The sequence below is a fragment of the Balaenoptera acutorostrata genome, chromosome 15, assembly GCF_949987535.1.
Source record: "Balaenoptera acutorostrata chromosome 15, mBalAcu1.1, whole genome shotgun sequence".
NCBI lineage: Eukaryota > Metazoa > Chordata > Mammalia > Artiodactyla > Balaenopteridae > Balaenoptera > Balaenoptera acutorostrata.
This window is the reverse complement of record NC_080078.1, coordinates 85,257,278-85,281,579: the sequence shown is the minus strand read 5'-3', so window position 1 is coordinate 85,281,579 and position 24,302 is coordinate 85,257,278. Positions and strand designations below refer to the sequence as shown.

Below are 24,302 nucleotides of genomic sequence, written 5' to 3'. Positions count from 1 at the left end.
GGAAAATTTTAAAGGCTTTGCATTTTATTTTTATAATATGCCATCTTAATGGAAATCTAGTTCTTAAGTTCTAAAGGGAAAAAAAACCCTGCAATAAACATTAAGGTTGCTTAGAAACCTGGGTCCATGATTTAGTTCTTATATGCTCTAAGGCAACAGCCAGTTGCTTGTGGAAAAATAAAGCCCAGTTGTTTTGTGTCTGCATTTAAAACATCCCTGTTTGTTTCGGGTGTGTGCTAATTTGTTTCTTCCCTTTTGACAGTCTTCTCTTTCTCTTGGCATCTATAAATGAGACTGGCTTCTGTAATGGTACTATTTTGACAGGTGATAGTCTAATATTCTTCTTCCTAACATATATTTATTGATACTCTCCCCACCACCCTTTCTTCTAGGAGGATTTAGGGCAGCTTGAAAAGATATCAAAATAAATGTGGACTGTAAACTTCTAAACACTTACCCCAATCCGGCTCTAAGCTTTTTACTAACCAAATTGAAGGAGTGTGTGTGTGTGTGTGTGTGTGTGTGTGTGTGTGTGTTTTATTTTTTTTAATTTATTTTAATTTATTTAATTTATTTATTTTTGACCGCATTGCGTCTTCGTTGCCGTGTGCGGGCTTTCTCTAGTTGCAGCGAGCGGGGGCTACTCTTCGTTGCAGTGCGCAGGTTTCTCATTGCCGTGGCTTCTCTTGTTGTGGGCTCCAGCCGCGCGGGCTTCAGTAGTTCTGGCACATGGGTTCCGTAGTTGTGGCTCGCAGGCTCTAGAGCGCAGGCTCAGTAGTTGTGGCACACGGGCTTAGTAGCTCTGTGGCATGTGGGATCTTCCTGGACCAGGGCTCGAACCCGTGTCCCCTGCAATGGCAGGCGGATTCTTAACCACTGCGCCATCAGGGAAGTCCCTGTGTGTGTGTTTTAAAAAGGAAAAATAAGACCAATGCAACTTCAGTGTATGTATTGAGCCAGTTTTCATGAAGAATCTGAAGAGTGAATTAGGGTGCAGGAGTTCATGACTTTTTAAAAAGAATATTTATTTATTTATTTGGTTGTGTCGGGTCTTAGTTGCGGCAGGCAGGCTCCTTAGTTGTGGCATGCGAACTCTTAGTTGCGGCATGCATGTGGGATCTAGTTCCTGGACCAGGGATCGAACCTCGGCCCCCTGCATTGGGAGCATGGAGTCTTCACCACTGCACCACCAGGAAGTCCCCCTGATTTTTTTTTAATAAGAAAAAATCCACACCTAACACACAGTAAAAAAAATTTAAAACTATAGAAGTACAGATAAAGCAGAAAGTGAAAAAAAGGTAACAGCTCTGTATCCAAGCCTCTCTCCACAGGGAGGAGATTCTGAAAGCATGCACACATATAAATGTGTGTATGTGCATAATTTGTTTTATACAAATAGACTCATACTCTACACACATTCTGATCTTTTTCACTCAATATATTGGGCGCACCTTTCCATGTTAATTTGTATGTGACAGTTTTGTTTCCTTTATGCTCCTTTTCCAGAAGTTATAAGCAAGGCTGCAAAGACTATTCTTTGTGTGAATCCTTCTACAGTATCTCCAGGCGGTGATGCCTTTAGATGGGGACCAAGGGAGGGGTCCCCCCCCAGAGGGCTTGGTGTGCTTCCCTCTCACCAACAGGCCAAACACTAGTTCACTGGTTTGGATGTGAATTAGTGTAGTTTATCCTCTTTAATCTGTTAATTTGCTATGTGTATTTTCTTTCTTGTGAGTTGTCTTTTCATGTAATGGGTCCTTTTATTTCCTTTCTTGAGGGTGGTTCTTTCTGCTTTCTGGACACTCTTAGCAGACTTAGATAGTAATCCATTCCATCGTATATGCAGCAAACATTACCCCCCCCCCCCCCCCAGGTTTTGGTTCACCTTTCAACTTCACCTATGGCCTTTTCTGGTCTATCTTCTCCAGTAGCCAGATAAAGGACCTGGGAGTTGACCCTGGGTTTGGGGGTCCCCACCATACCTCGCATCATCCCCTTCATCTCCCCACACACGCAGCTCTAGCTGTGGGTGTATGTACTGTAACACTGGAGGATATGGACTAAGAAACACACATCGAATCGGAAAATGCAAATTCCACCGTATGATACCACTACACCCTGCAAGAACGGCTAAAATGAAGAATATATCACGTGTTGGCAAGGGTGCTGTGCAACTGCAATTCTTATACACTGTGGGTGGGAGTTCTAGTGATATGCCACGTTAGGAAAACTGCATCTGCTGAAGCAAAAATGAATAAACCAATCTACAAATATATCTCTCTCCCATGACTCAGCAATTCCACTCCCTGGTATATGTCCAGCAGAAATCTGTATACGGGCACCAAAGACACGTGTAAGAATGTTTGTTGTGGTACATTCGTAATGGCAAAAATCTGGAGACAACCCAACGCTTATCAATGCAGAACGGATAAACAGTAGTTTATTCACACAGTGGAATATGACAGAGCAGTGAGAATGAATGTGAATATTACAGCCCGTGTTGAATGAAAAGAAGCCAGACCCAGGAGTACATACACTACAGTTCCAAATGGTATGTGTGGTAAAGTTCAAAATTAATCTCCTCCAGAGAGGTACAAGGCGGAGCTTCTGGGATGTGATGATGTCCTGCTGTTTGGGCTGAGGGGTAGTTACGTGGGTATGTCTCCTTTGTGAAAATGTATTGAGGTGTACACAAGATTTATGGAACTTTCTGTATGTTACGTTTCAAAAAAAAAAAATGACAACAAACAGAAAACCAAACTAATGACCAATAGTTATTTTAACTGAAATAGATAAAGATGATCAGGGAGATGGCTTTAAAAACAAGTTATATGCGAGCACTTACTCTTTGTCAATGTTGTGCTGAATGCCAGTTATGTAGCTATCTCTCCCAAATAGCCACATGTGGTTGGTGCTCTATTATCTTCCCATTTTACAGATGAAGACCACGAAACTCAGAGAGGTTAACAACTTTGTCTAAGGCCACCCAGCCTAGAAGGGGGTTAAGCTGAAGCTCAAACCCAAGTCTGTCCATCTCCAGACTTCGCTGCTCTCTCTGGTTCCCTCGTTAGCACACATCTGTCCTGTCAACACAACCATAGCATATAGACAACTGTGCTTCTCTCGCAGAGGGATATCAAAGGGAAAACGAATGTGTGAAGCTGTGCTTCTGTGGGCAATGCACAGACTGAGGGAGTCCAGGGCTGAAGTCCACACTGAATGGAAATGCTGGCGTCGCTGACGAAATCCACCAGGTAACAGAAGATGGTGTGAAACTTTTTGCTCACGAGGTAGGGAAGCAACATTCCCTCCAAACGCTCGCTGGAGGCTTTGCAGGCCTGCCTGCATCATCGTTCCCCATCTGAGCTCTGCAAGGACACGGACAGCAAGGAGTTGTCTAAGAGAGAGCTGCTGGGAGCTGGAGTGATGGATACAAATACCACGCTGCTCACCAGACACTACAGCTATCCAAGTTCTGGCATTCCAGTTTTCAAATATCATTTTAAAATGACTCCAGGAGATTTGGTTAAGACAAACATGTGATGAAGACTATCACAAAGAAAAACCACTTGAAAGGCAAATACATATATCTGTAAACATAGCATTTTATTAACAAAATGTTTACACTCTCCTTACAATACAACAAATTTTGTAGTGACTTAGCATGTTATACTCTATAAAAGTTTAGTATAGAATATTCAAGCTAAAACAATATAGTTTAAAAGTATGCCAAATCAACCACCATTGCAAACCATCTACTACCAGCCTAAATGTAAAAAGAAAAATCTTACAACAAAGATCAAAAGATCAAGTTTTCTTTCGTCAGCATCTACAAACAATACAGACATCATACGGTTTATATATAGACTTAGGTCCAGCCCAAGGTTAAGACTGCAAAAATAAAGTCTTCAAACATCCATTTAAGCTTGGCAAACCATCATTACAATATTTCATCACAGGTAATTAAGCGATGCGTCATGCAGGGAAGCCACGGCTATAAATTTGGGCTGTTTATAGTGCAACAAGGCGGCCTAATCTGTAAGCAACTTAATTTGATTTTTTTCATAATAGACGCTATTATAGAAAGGCACAAAAATCTTACTCCTTGCATCAGGTCTTGAAAAGGCATGACATTCTTAGGAGAAATAAGAATTGCTGGTACAACGGCTTAGCTTTTTTTTTTTTTTTTAAATGTCTAGGCTCATCTCCACAGCCATTTCTCTTCAAGACTTTAGACTTGGGGTTTTACACACTTTCACAAATGTTCTATTACAAACTAAGCGAGGTGCTGACACTTAAACTGCCTCATCGCCGGCGGTAAGAAACATTTTGCTCCGCAGTCATGTTGCCACTGTAAGCTAGTACTGCCCTTTTCCTCGTTGGAAATACTGGACTTCGGCCCCTAAAATTAGCCTTTGTGTTATCTGACAGTACTGGTTGCCTGTTGCTTTCCCTGTCGGATGCGGTGGGCAAACCTTACTGCTGCGACCAGGTAAGGCGGCACGGGAAGGCATGTCACACGCGCTGAGGCGGCTGGTGCCCTGCGTCTTTAAGGGAGAGCCCACAGCAAAATGAGAAGAGGAGAAATAAGGCCAAGAAGTTGGCTTCAATCGCAGAGAAGGCAAGACGTCCGTTCTTAAGAAGGTCCGAGGCATGATTGACAATTATGTGAGTGACTCATAAAGTGAGATGATGGAAAGACTGAGTGGCTGGATGAGAGTTAAAAAAAGAAAAAAAAAATCTTTTCCAGGGCAATAAAGCTCCGTCTACACAATACAACAAATGGTTTAAGAAACAGAGCCACCGATCAGTTGCTCTGACTGGCCAGCTGCTGCTAATTTTCCCCATGCTGACTCGACCAGTCACTTGGACATCACGTGCATGAACCACATTAAGAAAGTTTCCTAAACTAGGTAATAACCGCATAGGCAGTCACCGGAAGTACACACATCTAAGCCCCACTTTCAACATTTTCCAGTGGGTGAAACTGATTATTCAAGTATAAATTTCATGAAAAAATTAATAACGATGAATTAAGGGTTAAGCTCCAATTGATGTCACACGCTGCTGGGTGCTGAAGATTCCTGAAGTGGGAGGGGGCATGCTCCACCCCGCCCCCCGGCCTGTCCCACGCCAGCTGGTGCTCAGTGGGTGCTGTGCTTGCCCTGGGGAAGAAGGGGTGCTCGGCTTTTCTCCGTGACATAAGATGGGGAGCTTCCTGGATAATTGCAATTCTGAGTAAAGATTGTCAGCCCTGTGTGTGAAATGCTGTTTTAAAGATGATTTCCTCTGAAGCACCGCTTTAAACAATTTGCTTCTGGAAACACGAAAAAGTTCCTGAATCAAGAAGTTGCATCAAAACCGGAGCATTTTCTTTTGCAGGATTAAGGAGGTGATTAAGGTAACAGTTTAAAACTGCCAATTATAGAAGGCTCTTTCAAAAAATCATTCCTATCTGAGGATTTCCCATTAACTGGCTGAATTCCTGGCACTTGAATTCCTGTTCGTGGAAAGCTATCTAGAATCTTGTTTGTTTCAATTATGAAGCATTTTGATGAGGCACTGGATGCCAGGACCATGCACACCAATCTGAAAATGAACTGGCCATGAATTTTTTAAAATTTCTGTTTAATTCGTTAAGACTCCATGGTTTTAATTCTAGTATCTACTGATGACACATCCTAATCTTACTATCTATCTAAAATGTTCAAGGTAATGAAAGGAAAAGATGGAAGATTTTGGATTTTTCTTTTTAATAAACTTCTGAATCTTTTGTTTGAAAGCCACAAACAATTCTAGCCTATCTGGAACTGATTATACTCTAAGAAGAAAGAACACAGATATTAGTTATTTCTGATGGTACAGACCAAAAAAAAAAGTTGATCTATGCCACTGGAAGTCCTTCTAGATTTGGGAAGTAAATCATTTTCCTTACATGCTAGGAGAATCCTGAAGGACAAACTGAGAAAGATGGAGATTCTTGGTTCTATTTATTCCCTTTCTTCATTATGCCTAATGAAACTTCATCAATAACAGGTTGCTCACTTATCATTCTCTTGGACTGAAAAAGTGGAGGCTCCTGAAAAATGTAATACCCTCCTGATTTTTTTTTAGACTTTCATTTGCACATAAAACAGGACAAATGCCCCAGAATTCCATTAATATTTCATGAAAACTGGATAACCACATTGCCTGGATTTCTATTACTGGAAGTCAAGACAAGTAACTCTGCTGTCAAGAGAAATGGGCAGAGGTCATTTCTTTCAGTCCAAGGCTAAATTCCACCTCCATCTCCCTTTGCTAAAACTATACAGTTATCATGTTTGTCTCCTGGATAAATCTGGTGCTTGGACTGTTTTTTTGTTTGTTTGTTTGAATCATAGTACCACAGGAGTTAAAACACATCTCCTAAGCATTACCTTGAATCATTTAAAAATTTTTGATGGACCAAGCTGAGGGCAGGTATATAGTCACAGCCTGACCCTTGAAGGTACACTTTGCTTCTTCTTTTAAAAAATATTAACTGTTAAGAGGTAGACGATCTCTTGCAGTCAAACAAGTCATGCTGCTATAGTCCCTTTAAAACAAATTTAAATAATGAAGAATTTTTACAGGTTTCCACTCTCTAGCTTATCACTGTTGTTTAACTTTCATTACAGAGACAGGAGGAACATTTGCAGCCTAATGAGTTGAGAGAGAAGAGCCAGCCTGAGTCTGTGGGCTGTCATTTCCCCCCCAGATGTTCTATAGCAGGTACCTAGTATAGATCAGAGTTAAGGGGATTCTAATAACTTTTCCCCAGAAGGAAAGGATTTTCTCATTACTTATACAGTTTCTTGCAAAGACATCCGAATGTGTAGGGGGCTCGTCTGTCACATATATAACACACTGTGTGCATACTTCTTATACACTAAGGGGCCATGAATCACATTCTCAGCGTGTTCTGAAAAAAACAAGTGAAAAAATGCTTATAAGAATTTATACAACTTCTTTTGCAACTTACTCTCAGACTATAAAAAGATGCATATAACAGTGAACAAATGCCTTTTCAAGCTCTGAGGCTGACATGCCAATTAGTGCAGTGTCGTCTGAATTAAATCTGCCTATTTTAACACAATGACGTAACAGTACAGATATGCTGGTTTGACGCCTCCAGGAAAGCCATGGAATAGTCATCTGAGGACATTTTCATTATTCTATCTCCCAGAGTTTAATTTAGAAGGTCTCCTAGACCTATTTTCCTTCTTGAGAATAGAAAAGAAATAAACACAAAACGTAAAGAGAAGTTCTGAAATTAAATGTGGTTTTCTTTCCCTTTTTATATATTTAGAAATAATAAAACCTGATATAACCTCAAGAAGGGCACCAGCCCACTTAGAGGAGGTCGGGCCTCCAATGTAGGAGGGTCAATCCTCTCAGACGTGGGGAGGAATCCAGGAAGCCTGTGTACAACGGGAGGCAGGCACCTCAAACAAAATCACACACAGGGGACCAGAAAGTGTGTTATTCTAAAGGAATCAAACCTTTCCTTCGCTGTGTGTAGAACGTGGCCTGTGGCTGAAAAGCAGGTGATGGAGGTTTCATTTGGAACCAGAAGGGCCTGCAATAGGTACTTCTCCCTAATCACTTATTAAAGAGAGTTTAAAATGAAGGACACTTAATCATACTCATACTTTATGTTCTTTTAATCACCAAATGACAGTTAATGAGTTATCACAGAATCAGAAAAACACTTATGTGAAAGGAGAGTTCTTAAGACCAATGGTTACTAAGATTGGACACCTGCAAAGAGCTGATTTCCATTTCTCTGAGAGGAATCAATATACACTTGGAGCTAATTAATGATTTTTCTCTTTTCAGTCCCCAAAGTTTTTAAAGATGTCCCTGCGTCATAAGAGAACCAAAAGATTTTTATAGATGGGCTATGACTCAATTCTTTTACAATCTAGCATTTTCTCATAATAAGAAATAAGAATAAAGAATATATAAAACGTGTACTAGATCACCGTTTAGTCAGGTGAATAATCCAAAGTGGGCTCAAAATAAAACACTGTTTCTGACTTTAATATTCATCTTTGCATTTGAGAAGCAAACAAGATAACTGAAAACATTTTTCCCCTGTTCTCATCAAGTATGAATTCTGAATTCTGAGAGAGCAATGTGTAGTTGTTATTGTTAAGCATTAAAAAGACACCACATGAGAAACAGAGACATGGCAATTTCTGAGACAGACTGAGGAAAATGAGAGCAAGCGAGGCCCCTGAAACGCATGAGGAACACATGGGAAGGAGAACGAGAAATCAGGATGAGAAAGCAGCTGCGGAGGGCTGAAGGATGGACCCGTTCTGGGCTCCGTGCAGTAAATGTCACAATAGGATGAGAGGCATTCGGAGGCCTTACCAATAAGAGAGGCACCGAGGCACTATGCCTTTCCCTGTGCACCCAGACACCATGAAATCATCCACAGCTGACTGACAGCTTTGGTTGAAAACATGTGAAGGTCACAGATTTGTGTCATCTTTTGGTGAAAAAAGACGGAAAGGGCCACACATGCATCGCCTCTTCGTGAATCCAGCAACCTTTGTTTTATGTTGTTGTCATGGAGATAGAGGCCCAGCAGTGGGAATGTTAGGGACAAACCAGGGCAGTGGCCTGATGGCCCGATCCATTTGGAAATATATGAAACAAAGCCAAACCACCTTCAGGTGTAAAGAGCCCAGCCCTTGGAATCACAGCGTTCTCTCTGAAAGCTTGCTAATTTCACGCTGGGAAGCAAGCTACATGCTGCAGGGGCACAAAGTCCACACGTATTTTAAACAAAACAACATTAGAATTTTCACTACCTACATTCCTTCTATATGATTTCGATAAGAGAATAAGCAATTCCAAATGCTTAAGACATACACCAGGGGAAAGGGAATCGTTTTTTACTTAATCTGAGTTATAATTTTCCCATTACAATCTAACCGTATCAAGTGGGGGGGGCACAAAGAAATAACCATTATTTTTAAAAGTTTCAACTGTTCAGTTTAAGGATAGCTCTGAAAGCACAATTTGGTTTGAAATTCAAACTGTTTCATTTCCTATTTAATCTTGTACATTTCCTTCCCGTACAATACTCAGGTTGGAAGGGTGCCAAATTAGCCCAGGAACAAATTTTCACCAACTTCACTTCAGTGCTTTATTTTTAGATTACATTAAAAACCTCAGCAGGCTCCCTGAGGGAAGAGAGCCGTTAACCACTAACAGAGGCAGGGAAAACAAGGGAAACGGAAAGGCAGGCTAAATTGTTAACAAGGAAAGCTCTCTCGAAACAGTTGGCCTGAGGTTGCTGTAAAAGCTAAGAGAAACTTACCCCCAAGACCAGGTAGGTAAATGCCGAGAGCTCGGGACCTTAATCTTTTGCCCCAAAGCTAGGAAGGGCTAGTCAGGCTTGTCAAAGTGGCATACGTCTTCACGATGATTTCCAGATGGGACTGGAGGGGCGAGGGTGGTGGGAGGGAAGGCAGAGAAATCCTGACCGATCGCAAGCCTCGCGCTCTAAGCTTTTGCACCATGTCAGCGTGCTTCAAGGAGCCTCCTGTGCACAGGCTGAGAAACGGGCGGGCACAGTGCGAGAGGAAATGGAGTGTTGAATGAAACACAGAATTTGTTAATGTATTTACATAATTTATAATCTGTAAGCAATGGTCTCGTAAATATAGACTACAACTTTACATACGCTAAGCAACAGATCATTGTCTCCCCCACCAAAATATCTCGGTTAAATAAAAAATTGACAGCATTTACACCACTTTCTTTACTTCCTCTCTTCTTCTCTTTGTAAACCACTGCTAGTTAATCATCTGCAATTCAATTTATTCCAGGCAGCTTCTCTACCACCACCACCACCTTGATCGTGACAGCTTCCTGAAAAAGGTGCCAATAATGTGCCTGGTGACACGCACGTGACCGGGTCCAGATGCAAACCCAGGGTGAGGCGTGCACCTGCGGCTGGGAGTTCACTGTGCGTGTCCTGGGCTGATGTACCCAGCGGAAAGTGCTTTAGAGACGGCAGGGGGGAAACCATCTCCATCAGCCCTATAAATAACCCATTTTAGCTTCAAATAATAATAATTGCCATCCCTCCATTTATGACAACCGACCACATTCTAAATGATACCAAGGAAATGGTATCATTGGTATCAATGGGAAACCAAGGAAATGATAATCTCCACAAGATCTTTTTTTTCCCTTAAGAACCACAAAAGTGCTAATTTTCCCTTTACAAATGTTACATAAAATCTTGATTACAAAACTACTCAACAATTTAATCCTACCATCCATACAATTATACACTCCTTCTCAGCAAGGTCAAAAGCCAATGATGTAGTAGTCCCTTTGTACACCAGAGATTGTTTACAGAAGAGAAGTCCACAGACTGAAATATTATTGCTGCAGTCTCCAAAGAGGAAACAGAACCGGTCAATTCCTGTGAATCCTTGTTGCCCGAAGAAGATCCAAGACCGGCAAGGCGACCCCTGGCGACAGGGCTCCAGCCCTCCCGCTAACCTTCAGGACCACCTACTTCACCGTTGAGCCTGGAGGCCGAGGCTCAGTCAGCAGCAGCTCCGTTTCGGCTCCGAAGGCTGTCTTCGGAGTTTGAAGCCCTTTCCACCGGAAGGCGGGTTGGCGTCAGTGGATGGAATTCTTCGACCTGAACCAAGAGGACAGGAGGGGAGGGAAGGGAATGAGCTTTCACTTTCTCAATCTGTTCATTCCCAGACACAACCATTTCGCAGATGCAATTTGACAGTTTTCATTAAAATTAAAAAAGTTGAAAAAACTTCTAATTTTGGAAGACTTTTGGATTTACAGAAAAGTTGCAAAGATAACACAGAGCACTGCTGTATCCCCCTCACCCAGTTTCCCCTGATTTTGGTATCTTATAGCATTACCACGGGATTTGGCAAAATGAAGAACTCAACACTGGAACATCACTATCAACCCGACTCCAGACTTTTGTCAGATGCCATCAGTTTTCCCACTAATGTCCTGTTTCTGTTCCAGGGTCCAAAGAAGGGTATCACATGGCATTTAGTACACATTTTTTTTAACTAAAAAAAAATTACATGTTAAAAAAATTGCATCAGAATGTGCCAGTCGCTCTGTGTCGCGGCAGAGGCCACCTTCCAGAGACAGGTGTGTGCACACATGCACGGTACACACACGCTCTTAAAACCAGGGCAGGAGCAAATACTGTTTCACTTAATATATCCTGGGGATTGCTCCACCAGAGCGTTCTTTTAAATAGCTCTGTGATACCGCGTTGTGTGGATGTACCGTTCTTTATCCCCTATTGATAGATATTTAAGTCTGTTTCCAATATTTTGATGTTATTAAAAACAATGCAAAGACTGTGTTTGTGAACCCATGAGTGCATGTGTGGGATAAATTAACAGGCGTGGAAGAGCCGGGTCACGCGATTCTACTCCTGGGTATTTATCTGACACCGACACTGTATTCCCAGTGTCTATCTAGCACAAATGCAAGAAGGACGTGCAATTTCAATTTTGACAGATGCTGCCAAATTGCTCTCTGAAGAGGCTGTGCCACTTTACTCTCCTACCAACAATGCATGAGAATGAACAGGCTTCACTTTACTGCTCTGTGACTCATAATGTCCATTTCGAGAGCAACCTTAAATCACCCACCCACCTACCTCACTGATAACTCACGGGCTGCTTCCTGTACAAAGGCGTTCCTGACACCCTCCCACTTCCTAACTCTGTCCAGTATCTCAGATGCTAAAATCAAGTCAGGAGCCAGAAGCACGTTACTACACATTTGTTTACGCAACTATCTCCATTATCTCCCTCTAATCAGGCCCAAAGCTCTTCAAGGGAAGAGATCTCCAGCTTTATGTTTCCAATATCTATTTAGCATAGCACCTGGCACTGAGGTATTTTGAAAACATGGAACGAACTGACACCTGCATCTTTGGCATGAATGAGGCTGAGCGGGAATCTGCCAGCTCTCAGGTCCTCGGGTGCCCAGCCTGAAGCCTCGGGTGCCCAGCCTGAAGCCTCGGGTGCCCAGCCTGAAGCCTCGGGCGCATCCAGCAGCCTGCAAATCTGGGGTTGGGGAGGCAGAGGGCAGTACACAGCACGGTGCCCGCATGGCTAGGAAGCGTCCTCCAGTATGTCCTACAAGCACTTTCAAATGCCTATATGCCCTGCTGTGAATACAGTGCACATTTACTTAAAAGCTTTACTGACTCTTCTTGTCATTACTTATTTCTCAATAAATGGATACTGAAAACACAGCTGGTATTACAGAGCCATCTCTGAAATATTTTTAGAAGAAAGCAGAGGAGAACACCTTCGTGACCTGAGAATATGCAAGGATTTCTTAAACAGGAGCCCCAAAATGCTAACCGTAAGGGAAAATAAGGATAAATTGGATTACATTAAGATTAAAAGCTCCAAGTTACTAAAGGAGTTGATTCAAAAATGAAAGTCAAGGGACTTTCCTGGTGGCACAGTGGTTAAGAATCCGCCTGCCAATGCAGGGGACACGGGTTCGAGCCCTGGTCTGGGAAGATCCCATGTGCCACGGAGCAACTAAGCCCGTGAGCCACAACTACTGAGCCTGCGCTCTAGAGCCTGAGAGCCACAACTACTGAGCCCACATGCCACAACTTCTGAAGCCTGCGCGCCTAGAGCCCATGCTCCGCAACAAGAGAAGCCACTGAAATGACAAGCCTGCGCACCGCAACGAATAGTAGCCCCCGCTCGCTGCAACTAGAGAAAGCCTGTGCGCAGCAACAAAGACCCAACACAGCCAAAAATAAATAAATAAATTAATTAATTAATTAAAAAAAAAAAGAAAGTCAAGGCACACAGTGCATCTCTCCAATAGACATAATCAACAACGGACTCATAGTCAAAATAAACTATAAATACTAAGATAAAGGCAGATAAACCCAACAGAAAAATAGGCAAAACTACACAAAAGAGGATATCTAGATATCATAAAAATGTAAACAGACACTGGAAAGGTGCTCGACTTCATTCACTGCCATAGGTGCAGGTCACTACCCTGCCCCTCCGCGTCGGAGTGACTGGGGTTCGCAGACCCCACTGGTGTCCGTGCCAATATAACCACCCTGAAGACTGTTTGACAGTAAACTTGTGCTCAACGCACGCATACCTGAAGACTCAGCCATTCTTCTCCTGGGTATAAACAGACCCAAGAAAAATGTGTACCTGTTGTGTACATGTTGGACATGAAGCAGAATGTTCACAGAGGTTCTACCTGTCACAGCTCGAAACTGGACATAACTACCCAAACGCCTATCCACACTGTGGGTATTCCTCGCCGCGCCCGCCCTAGCCACACACTCTATGGCGATGAGGGTGAATCGCGCGCTGATGTGGACGAATCTACCAAACGTGCTGTAGAGCTAAAGACGCCACACACGGGAGAGTAAACCCAGTATGTTTTAAAAAGCATAAAATATAAAAACAGGCAAAACAAGAAGAGTTAGTGGTCAGGATGGTGCCTCCCTGGGGGTGGGGAGGGGGGGGAAGGCTGCCGGGACGCCGCTGGGTCTTGAAGTGAGTGCCGATTACAGGAGTCTACTCAGTCCGTGAACATGCCTGGAGCTTTACACTTCTGATATGAGCACTTTTCAGCATGTATACTAGACTTGAAAAGCTAGCAAACCAGGCACTGTGCTAATGCAATTTTACAACACCCCAGTAAATAATAAACTCAATTTACATCTCTTTAAATTTTTCTAATCTTTTTGAACATATATTTTTTATTTTTCACAGTCAAAATGAGTATGTACAGGCTAGTTTTATACAGGAATTTTCATTATTGGTATAGTTCACCACCTTCCTGTTTTTTTAATACTGCTGGAGTAAAGAACACTTTAAAGAAATACCGATAATTTTAGCACTCATGACACCACACACTTAGCTATTTTAGCTTGAACTGTGAAAAATTCCCGACTGGCTTCACGCTGCCTTTCAAGAATGCTGGGTAACTGCTATTTACAATCTAGGAAGACGATAATATCATGACTCTTCAACGCTGGCAGGCAGGGGCTGGACTGGAGCGTGCACACCGGCCTCTACCAGCCGCCCCAGGCAGCAGATGCGCCTGGCACGCCTGCACAGGGTCCTGAAAATATGTGAATAAGTGGCCAGATTTAAACAGTGTGACACGTTACATAAAATTCAGATCTCTGGTTCTCAGAACAAACTAAAAACATCAAAAAATAAAAATAACACCGAAAATAACCCCAACAATTGAGCAGCCAAGGGCCTAAATCCCAGTGCGGTCCACCTGCTGGAGCTGGGCCTGCCCTTGCCAGCTGTCAGGGTCACCAGGGCTTTCTGCAGCCCCCCAGGTCTTGGCGCTTGCCCCGGGCCTGCTCCTCTGTTGGGCCGTCCCTGCCTGGCCCCGGTGGCCCTTCCTCTACATGTTGGCCAAGGGCCCTTCCACTTCTCTCAGACCTCCCCCAAAGGATGGATCTGAATGAATAAGTTCACTGTGCTTTGCTGGCTTTCTCCTGTCCTCCAACGGGAAGTCTGACCTGTTCAGTTAACATGAACTCCAGGGCTCTGCACACCTGCTCTGTCAGGTCTCAGCTCCAGTATCACCTTCTCAGAGAAGCCTTCCCTGACCACCTGCAGAAACCCTTTCACTTCAGCCTACGTTATTTTCTTCCTATCACTGCTCATCATCTGAAAGGACCTCACTTATTTGTGTGTTCACTGTCTCTCCCACAGTGGAACGTGCACCCCAGGACAGCGGGGGCGGACCCCATCTTGTTCGCCGCTGTCTCCCCCGAGCCTGGAACAGTTCTCAATGAATATACTGATGAATTTGAATGAAATGAATAAACAGATACAATCTGTAGAGGATCCCAAAGGTACGCAACAGCCTCTCTCCTATCTAGTGTCATCCTATTAACACTTCTGGAAAGGGAAAGGGAAAGAGGAAGGGTGGGAAAAAGTGGTCTTACGTTTCACTAGCGAGTGCCCAGTATTAATTTTTGAGGGCTGTCTTATAGTGGAATTACACACACATTTCATTTCCCTTTATTTATTTTGTTCATTTTCAATGACTCTGGACAATTAATTGAAACACATTTAAGGAGAGAAAGAGGGAGAGATGACAGCTTCTAGGACCTCTAGGCCCTGCACATTATTTATTCAGTAGCAACATTCTTTCTAGAAGGGCTACAGTCATCAGGCAGCAGCTCTCCAGCACTTACAGCATGATATGAAAACCCACCGTCACTCTTAAATTCTCAAATCTCATTCCACTGAGAACAGTATCAGAGACTAGACCACTCTACGTAAGGAGAAAATTCTACTCGGCAAGATAATTCTGTTTTAAGTTGCTCTGCACAGAGGAAACCCATAAGGCACAGAGATACTCACTAATTTCTATAAAGAGTTCGTTTATGTTTATCGCGTTTTTTGCGCTGGTCTCTACAAAAATTGCATGGATGGAGTCGGCGTAGTCCTTAGCATCTCTCTCCATGACCTCTCTGGAAGGCAACGAATTGCAAATCAGAAATTCTGCCCATCAAGAGCTTAATGTGATCCCCACCTACCCAGTAATTAACCAGATTTATGATGATAAAGGATGTCACGAATGGCTGGTGAATGAGCCCTGACGCCGTGGTCCTCCCAATTACACCCCTTCTACGGTTAAAGAAAACAGAACAGAACAGAATAGAACTCGGGACTACTAGCAATGCATCCAATGGAATGGCCAGAGAATCACCGGGGTTTCTCTTCCCCTCAAAGTAGAGCCCTTGCTTGGGGAATCGTGGAAGTGGTCCAGAGAAATTGCCAATAAACGTGCTTTCCTTAAAATATCCTTCCCCATTCAGGTATCCTATGTCATGAGAGCTGAGGGCTACACTAATCCCAGATAATGTCAAGTATGATGCAAATGACATTTAAATAAATTACACACCTGTCTCGATACATAATCTAATTAGCTCCAAATGTCTGAACTCTTAAATTTTAGTTTGAAACTTCAGGACTCCAACCAAACAACAAAAAGGAATTTTTCAACGTCAGAGATAAAATAAAAGCAAGATTCTTATATTGGATATTGCTCCGTAAGAAAAGGAACACATAATCAGCACTGTAATCTCCTGTTCTAATAACTTACCTTACGTCGATAAGATCACACTTATTTCCTGCAATGGCAACTACAATATTGGGTGGGCCGTGCTGTCGAAGCTCTTTTACCCAATTCTTTAATGTTGAAAACGTCTCCTGTAACACAGAGGAGGAAAGCAACTGGAGATCTAAGCAACCAAAACAGAGTTTTCAAAATAGTCTAAAGAAAACGGTATGTAAGTCTTACTTCTTTTGTGATATCATAAACAATTATAGCTGCAGCCGAGCCGCGATAGTACATTGGCGCTAAGGCACGAAACTGCAAAGAGGGAAAAATAAACAACAAAATCGGGAAAACTGGTTAAATATGTTTTTTACTAGACTTTTAAGCCCATTATCCCTGCACAAAAGGTAATCTTTCTCTTAAGCCAAAGAAGATGACATGATGCTTTAAAGCAAATGAACCAATAATTACCAAAGGCAAAAACTTTTAATGTAACACTGAAATGTCTCTCAGAAGGTAGTTTAGAATACAGTTTTATAGGAATTAAATATGGTGCTATAAACAATTGTTTCAGCTAAAAAGGATTTTTAGTTGAACTCAACGTTATAATTCCCAAATTCATTTGTTTAATAGTCCTTTAAACTTTGGCTTCCCAAACTATCAAAGAGATAAAAATAATGCTGTAAATAGTTCTCCAGAGAAGTGGCTGCATTGGGGTGTTGAAAAGATAACCCTGTAATCCAAATGCTGATTGTGCTACAGAAATGAGTACACATTTACATTCACGACTTGGATGGGCTTGTAACTCGCTTTTTTGATATCTTCCACACACGTGGCAGTTCCCAAATGCAGGTACAGATCTCATTTCATTTACATGAATTTAACTGTGTGTGCAGGGCTCCTTCCCACCAATCACCTCCCTGCCCCAATACAATAGGGAGGGAAGAGAAGGAAAGGGAGAGGAATAACAATTTAAACAGCGAGGCTGATTCAGTGGGCCATTTCTCTTGATAGAGTGTGAGATGGAAAATGGGAAGCTCTCGCCCCAGTCAACCCTGGTTCCTGGGCATCTGTGTGAGCACCTTGCTCAGTGAATGTGATGCCAGTGTTGAAAGACAAGACTCTTACCTACGCTTGACCTTTGTCTTACACCCTGACTTTGAAACCTGACCCCTACATATGTGAGAGATACCACTGGACTCTCCTCTGGCTCTCTGTTCTGTGGCTTCCCCACAAAACACAGGTAGGAACTGTCATCAGAAGTGAGCATCTGAATACATTCCATATACAGAATTACAGACTCCACAACTTCTTACCCAATGATTTAACCTTTGGCTTTTAAACTTTCATGCTAATCTGAGTTTTACAAATGAAAGTGAAATTATGACTGTAAACTCCATGAGGAAGAGAGCATGTCTGTTCAGTACCCCGTTTTATCTCTGGGCCAGGCGCCTGGCACACTGTAGTAAGCCAGAAGTGGGGAATAAGGGAATAAGAACTGTTTAGGTGCAGGAGGAGGTCAAACTAAATGCCAAACCCAGATGACCATCCAGGTGAAGTTTTACTAGTCTCAGTGAGAAAGATCCCTGCTTCTGGGGTCAAAGCCTGATAACTTCCGATAAAATATGTTAAGTATTGGAGAAGAAAAAAAAAAAAACAATAATAAAGCCTGTAAGCAACTTTAAGGAAACTAGATTATTAGGTAGAAAAGACTCTGGATTGTCTTCCAAGGGGTGAGAGTCACAGGAGCAAAGGCAATATTAGCTTTCATTTCTGATGCATTATTCTGGCAACATGCTTTACAAGATTGTTGGTTCTTTGGCTTTGTTTTGTTTTTTGCATTTAAATTTGTAAGGTAAAATTCATTTAGAGAAGTGCAAAGATCTTAAGTTTGATAAAAGGTCTTAAGTTTTGGTAAAACAACAAATGTGTAGGTATACAACCACGTAAACACCATCCCACCGAGATATAAAACGTTTGTATCAACATGGAAAGTTCCCTAATGCTCCTCTTTTCATGCCCCTTCTTTATCCTTGAATATCCAAGTCTATTTTATTGATATTTATTGATATTGATATAACCGCAATGGTTTTCTCTTGCTTAAGATCTGCATAGAATATCCTCTTCCATTCTCTTATTTTCAAGCAATGTCTGGGTTTACATTTAAGGTAATCCTTTTATAACCAGCACATTGTTAGATCCTGACTTTTGATCCAATCTGACCACCTCTGCCTTTTAAGTGGAATGTTTAGTTCCTTTACATTTAATGTACTTACTGATATATTTGGTTTTTACTAATATTAGTTCTACCATTTTGCTGTTTGCTTTATATTTGTTCCATTAAAAAAAAAACCAACCTGTTCTTCCTTTCTTCCCTTCTTTTGCATTAACTATTTTTTAGTATTCAATTTTAACTTATTAATTTGTCCATTGGCTTTTTAGTTATACCTTCCTGGATTACTTTTTAAGTGGCTGCTCTTGTAACTACAATATCATTCCTCACAGTTGACTTAGAGTTTAAAATGCACCACCTCATGTAAAAGATCAGAACCTTACAAGATTTTTTTTATCCCACTGTCCTTTGTGCTATTGTCAAATATTTTAAATCTATGTGATAACCCACACAATCCAATATTATAATTTTTGCATTAAATAGCCAGTAGTCTCTTAAATAAGAAGAAAAAAACCAGATTTTTCTATTTACTGTTTCTAGTGGTTATTATTTCTTCCTACGGATCTGAGTTACCATCTGGTGTCATTTCCTCTAGCCTGAGAACCTTTCTGGGACCACTGCTGCTAAATCCTCTCTGCTTTTCTTCTTCTAATGGTGTCATGACTTTGACTTCATATTTTAAAGATAATTTTGGCAGATGGATAATTTTGGCACTTTAAAGATACACTGCTCCACTGTCTCCTGGCCTCCACTGACTCTGTGGGAAGCTGGCCCTCATTCATACTGTTGTGTCCCACACATAATGTGTCTATACTATTATCTCTGGCTGCTTTCAAGATCTGTCTCTTTAACTTTGGTTTTCAGCAGTTTGATTATGATGGAACTAGATGTGGTTTTCTTTGTACCTATGAGTTTGCTAAACTTTTGGATTTGCAAGTTGATATATTCCACCAAAATTTGGGAAATTTTCAGCCATTATTTCTCAAAATATCTTTTCTTTCTGTCTCCTTCCCCCCTTTTTACAACTTGTGGGTCTCAAGTTACACATATGTTAGATTGTTTGAACTTGTCCCTATGGTACTAAGACTATGTTCCTATTCTTCCACTCTGTTCTTCTGTTTTGTCACTTATCCAGTGGACTTTTCATCTTAACTATTACAGTTTTCAGTTTTAGCATTTCCGTCTGATTATTAGTTGCCGTTCTGTGTAAGATTCCCCATCTGTAGTTAAGTAGATTATGACTACTTTTCCTAAAAAAAAAAAAAAAAAAAAAAAAAAAAAAAAAGACTACTTTTCCTTTAAATCTTTGAACATTTCTAAACCATCTGGTTTCCATTATCTTCTCTGAAGAGTGTTAAAACACTGGCTAATCACCCTGAGATTGGTTTTACACATGGTTAGGGTGGGTCTACTTGGGTCTCTACTCTTCAGACATGGCCCTTCAGAAGTTTCAAGGGAAGCCCAACGTGTTTATCAACCCCCTCTAACAGGGCAGGACTGGACTCCAAACTCTCCTTTTCCTGTGATGAGCAGCAGCCGAATCTCCACTCCGTCTTGTCACCCCTCCAGCTGTTGGTTTCTCTTGGGTCTCTTAGTGTCGCCCCTGTGCATTCACAATTTGGGGGTTAAGCAAAGCCTTGAAGGGAATTTACAAGCAGATTTTTGGGGCTTCCCTCCTTGTTGGATCCATCTTTTCTGGGATTTGCCTCCTTCTTTCCCAGCTGCTCTAGCAACCTTGCACTCTGTCCTCAAATACTGCAAGCTAAAAAGACAGTCTTTCTGCTGGAGTCCTAGCTACCCTGTGCTGCATGGTCTGGGGAGTGCCCTCTGGGGAAAAGCCATGAAAATGTGAGTCTCACTCAATGTCATTCCCTTTTCAGTCCCCAACTGCATCTGGTTGCTTGGCAGTACCTTCAGAGAGCTGTTTAATGTTTTGTCCAGAGTTTACACATAATAGTTATCTGTGGGAGGGTTAGTCTGTTACAAGCCACTCCACCATTACTGACACTGAAACTCTTTCCATGTCCTTTTGGTGTAAAGAAAGAAGGTGGTAGCTTAAAAAGAGACTAACAGGACGTCCGCACAGCTCTGCTCCCAATCTGGCTCTAGATCAGCGGTTGGCAAACTTCTTCTGGAAGGGGGTAGGCAGTAAACATTTGGGGCTTTGTGGGTCATATGATCTCTGTCGCAACTCCTCAGCTCTATTACGGAAGTGTGAAAGTAGCCGTAGACAATATGTAAACAAATAAGCATGGCTGTGTTCTGATAAAACGGGAAGCAAGCTGGATTTGGCCTGTGGGCCACAGTGTGGACCCTGGCTCTAGATATTAAGCCACGACACGTTCTCCTGATTTCAGACACGAGAACAGCTCCTCTGTGGCCCCTGTGGCAGTGGATGAGTCCGTGTCTTCCCGGCGCTCTGCCCTCTAGAAACAGTCATTAGGAGAAACCACAGTAAGATGCAGGGACATAAATCTTCAAGGACTGGATGCAGTGTCTATTAGACTTTGGTTAGAAGCTTTCTTTTACATGATCACAGACAGATGGCAAGTAACTGAAATGCTGCTGCTACAGTTACGGTGCATTTCTGATATGGACTTGAGGTGCACGTCTGAGCAGGGGCTGGGTCTGTCTCCATGCTTCTGCAGGAGTCCCTGTTAGTGAAGGGTGACTGGTGGGAAAAGATCACTTAAAACGAATTCATTTAGGATAGCAAATAGGAATGAAAAGGTTTGACAAAGGCTCTATCTTGAGAAAAAAATTATGAAAACGAGTTTCATTTTATCTGGTATTAGAAAAAACTTAGGTTTATTACTGCAACCAGGAGCTCGTTTCCTGAATGAAGGCTGAGTCAGAGTTGGTCGATAACTTGACTGTGATTCTTTTGATAAAACCATACGCTGGCACAATATGGGGTCTATCTTTCATTTCACGTCTGCCTTTCCTAGTCCTATCATAAAAAAGGGATTTTTACAAAATATTTGAGGACTCCATCAGTTTTCCCGAGGCCTCTCAACCTTTTGATACACAAATCGTTACCTTCTGAAGCACTTATGTCATCATTCTGATCCGTAGTTTTCTCCTCACTTAATGTAACAAACCCCTTACCGTCCATGGCTTTGCATGACATCTGCGAAGTTCTCCAAAATCACTTTCATTGACTTAATGAGATTACTTTGCAACCAACTGCGACTGGACCCTCAGAAAGATGATCCATGTGTGAAAACGCGAGGGTCAAGTGGGGAGGACGTCTGAATGGTCAGCTCCTCATAAAGGGGTGCCATTTTACGATGACTTTTGGTTCCATAATAAATGTCATTACTACAGAGAACTGAATGATAAATATGCAAATATCAGAAATGTATAACTTGAGGCATGCACTACTCACACGGTAAAAGAAGCTAGAGGACCTGTTCCTCCTTACCTGTGCCAAAGCAGGCTGACGATCAACTGATCTAAATCCACTGGCGTCAATACTGTGTGCCAGGGGCTGAGTGCACAGACATGAGGACGGTCCCTGCCCCCAAGGAGCTCACAGTCTAACAGAAGATAAACAAGTAAGGAAACGGGGGACAATCCCACGGATGTGGGCAATCGCAAAGACTGTTCAGGATCCGAAGAGATACACTGAAGAGTTCAGCTGCTAATTGGTCCTCCCAATGTCTGAGCGTCAACCCCAGATCAGGCTCTGTGCTGGGCCCTGGGAATACGACCCCGTGGTCCCAGCTCTCACAGTTTACAGTCTGTGGGCACAGCCTGTCAGGAAGAGTGTGTAGAAAGATATCTAATTACAACTTGGAATGAGGGTCCTGAGGGAAATGAATAAAGGGCAGTGATGGAGAACGAGCTGGGGTCGTGCTTAGGTACAGAGGGGTTAGGGAAAACTGTGAAGGTGTGACGTTGAACTTGAGACGAAAAGGCTGGTAAGGAGCCAGCTGGCCAGGCTCTGAGTGGAGGGAAGAGAGAGCTCCAGTACGAGAAACAGCGTGTATGAAGGTCTGGTTCTGGAGAGTTTGAGGAACTGAGCAGAGGCAGCGGGCTGGAGCTCAGCGGGTGAGAGCGTGGACGGACCAGGAGGGCCCTGGAGAGCAGGTGGAACAGGCCGTGCAGGGCTGTGCAGGCCAGTGGGCAGGGCGTGGCTCCCAGGAGAGGAGCAGTGGGCAGTTACTGGAGGGCAGTTAAGTGGGAGGATAAGGTATTAAGTGGGGCTGGGAAGGGGGAAGTTAAAAGGTGAAAGGAATTCTCAGGTGAGAGTTAAAGTGGCAGAGAGCAGAGAGCTGGCAGTGGAGACAGGGAGAACTGAGTGGATCCGAGGTGTATGTAGAAGCCGGAGCTGCCGGGACACGCGGTCTCGCCGACGTGGCAGGCTGACGGGGAGGGAGTCAAGGAGCGCCTCCGCGTTCACGCCTGAGCACAGCGGACACGTGGCCATCTGAGAACGGCAGGGGTGGTGAGGAAAGCTCCCTGGGGCGACATCAGACGCGAGCTCTGAAGGCTGAGCATGCGGTCTCTAGGCTAACGGTGGCAGGGAGGTATTCTGTGCAGAGGGAACGGCAAGCCATGGGTATGAGGGTGTGGACTGGCCTGGCGCACTGCAGAAGCCTATGCAGTTTGGTCTTGGAGGATGAATTGGTGGGAGGAGGTGAAGGTGGAGAGTCAGGCCGAGGTTGGCACGGTCCGGGCCCTGAAGGCCGTGCCCGGGACAAACGGGAAGGACAAGCTTACAGATGCGCCCTGGAGGATCTGCACAGCGTTTCAAACAGTTTGTGATTAGCTGTCAGACGTTTCGCTCTTCTTAAACCCTGTGATCTGGCAACAACCAGCTGGAGCGAGGGCTCACTGCAGGCACCCCTCTCCTGAGGGTCTCCTCGGCGCGGGGCTCTGAGGGGCGGGCCTTCCGGGCCCACTGGGCTCATCTGCATTCCCTGCGCGAGCCCCTGGCTGGTTCAGTGATAGAGCTCCAGGTAGGGCTGAGGCAGATTTGCATCTCAGAGCAACTACTCCTGGTGCAGAATCAATTAGAAATGGGGAAACAAGAGGCATGCAGACCAGCTAATTACAAAACTTCACAGAATCCTGCTGTTATGGTAGCAGTGAGAGAGAGGCATAAACCCTTGTGTTATTCTTCTTTTATGCTCTGGAAAGAAGAGATGTTATATATCACCATGTCTACCAGGACAGGCTCTGATTCAAAGCACAATGGAATCTATATCATAGCATGATGCTTTATAATGAGGGTTTTGCTGTGTCATCAGATATATGGGAGGGGGTAACCGAAACTTGGGATTCAGTGAAAGGGCACATATATTACTTGTATGAAGAGCCACGAGTTCGTGGCTAATAGGCTAGATGCCAGGGCTGTGTCCATGGATATATTCAGGAACACTGTGTGGCAAGCAGCCCTTCTGAAGGACAGCAGAGTGGTGGTTAGCAAAGGCCTAGCCCCACTGGAGACGCACGGCCCAAACAACGTGGGAGAAGCAGGGACCGGAGACTTAGCAGACGCATCTAAGGTGAGGAAATGGACACAGGATGTGATATCCAGCATTAAAAAAACAGAGAAAACCAAACAGAGCAAACTTTAGACATTAAATCTGTACAAATGTATGCTGTCTACATCTAGGACAACAGCAATGGCTTGTTGTGTTTTCCTCCACGTGTCTGTGATGATTCTTGTCAGGTTTTATACCATTCGCGGTATCTATGCTGTCTCAGATAAGACTGTGAGGACAGACTATTTCTCCGGATCACTTCTGCTATACTTATAAGAGCTTAAGATAGCACTGTGCATCCATCACATGTTGTTTTGATAATAGTGTTTGAAAACAAAATTAAACAGCAGCTGAATAATGGGGTAGCTGCCAGACACACCTCAACAGGGAAACGAGACTCCGGGCCCAGAGGGTAAATGAGGTGGCAGCAGCGTCTGGCCCCCTCCCCGCCTTCCCACCCCGTCCGACTAGGGCGGGCTTTGCCCAATGCCATTCTGCAC

The 24,302-nt window shown here is 43.2% G+C and overlaps 1 protein-coding gene across 1 annotated transcript in view; it reads right to left on the bottom strand.

The window, feature by feature from the left end:
• Positions 1-3,587: 3,587 nt before the first annotated feature.
• Positions 3,588-24,302, bottom strand: part of RAB22A (RAB22A, member RAS oncogene family) — a 52,627-nt gene continuing 31,912 nt past the window's right edge. Inside the window, exons 4-7 of the mRNA XM_057528888.1 lie at positions 16,381-16,452; positions 16,183-16,289; positions 15,438-15,547; positions 3,588-10,696 (exon numbers count right to left, since the gene is read on the bottom strand). Of these exons, the coding sequence (XP_057384871.1) occupies positions 10,599-10,696; positions 15,438-15,547; positions 16,183-16,289; positions 16,381-16,452 (387 nt within the window). The 3' untranslated portion in view covers positions 3,588-10,598. The remainder of the gene's footprint in view (positions 10,697-15,437; positions 15,548-16,182; positions 16,290-16,380; positions 16,453-24,302) is intronic.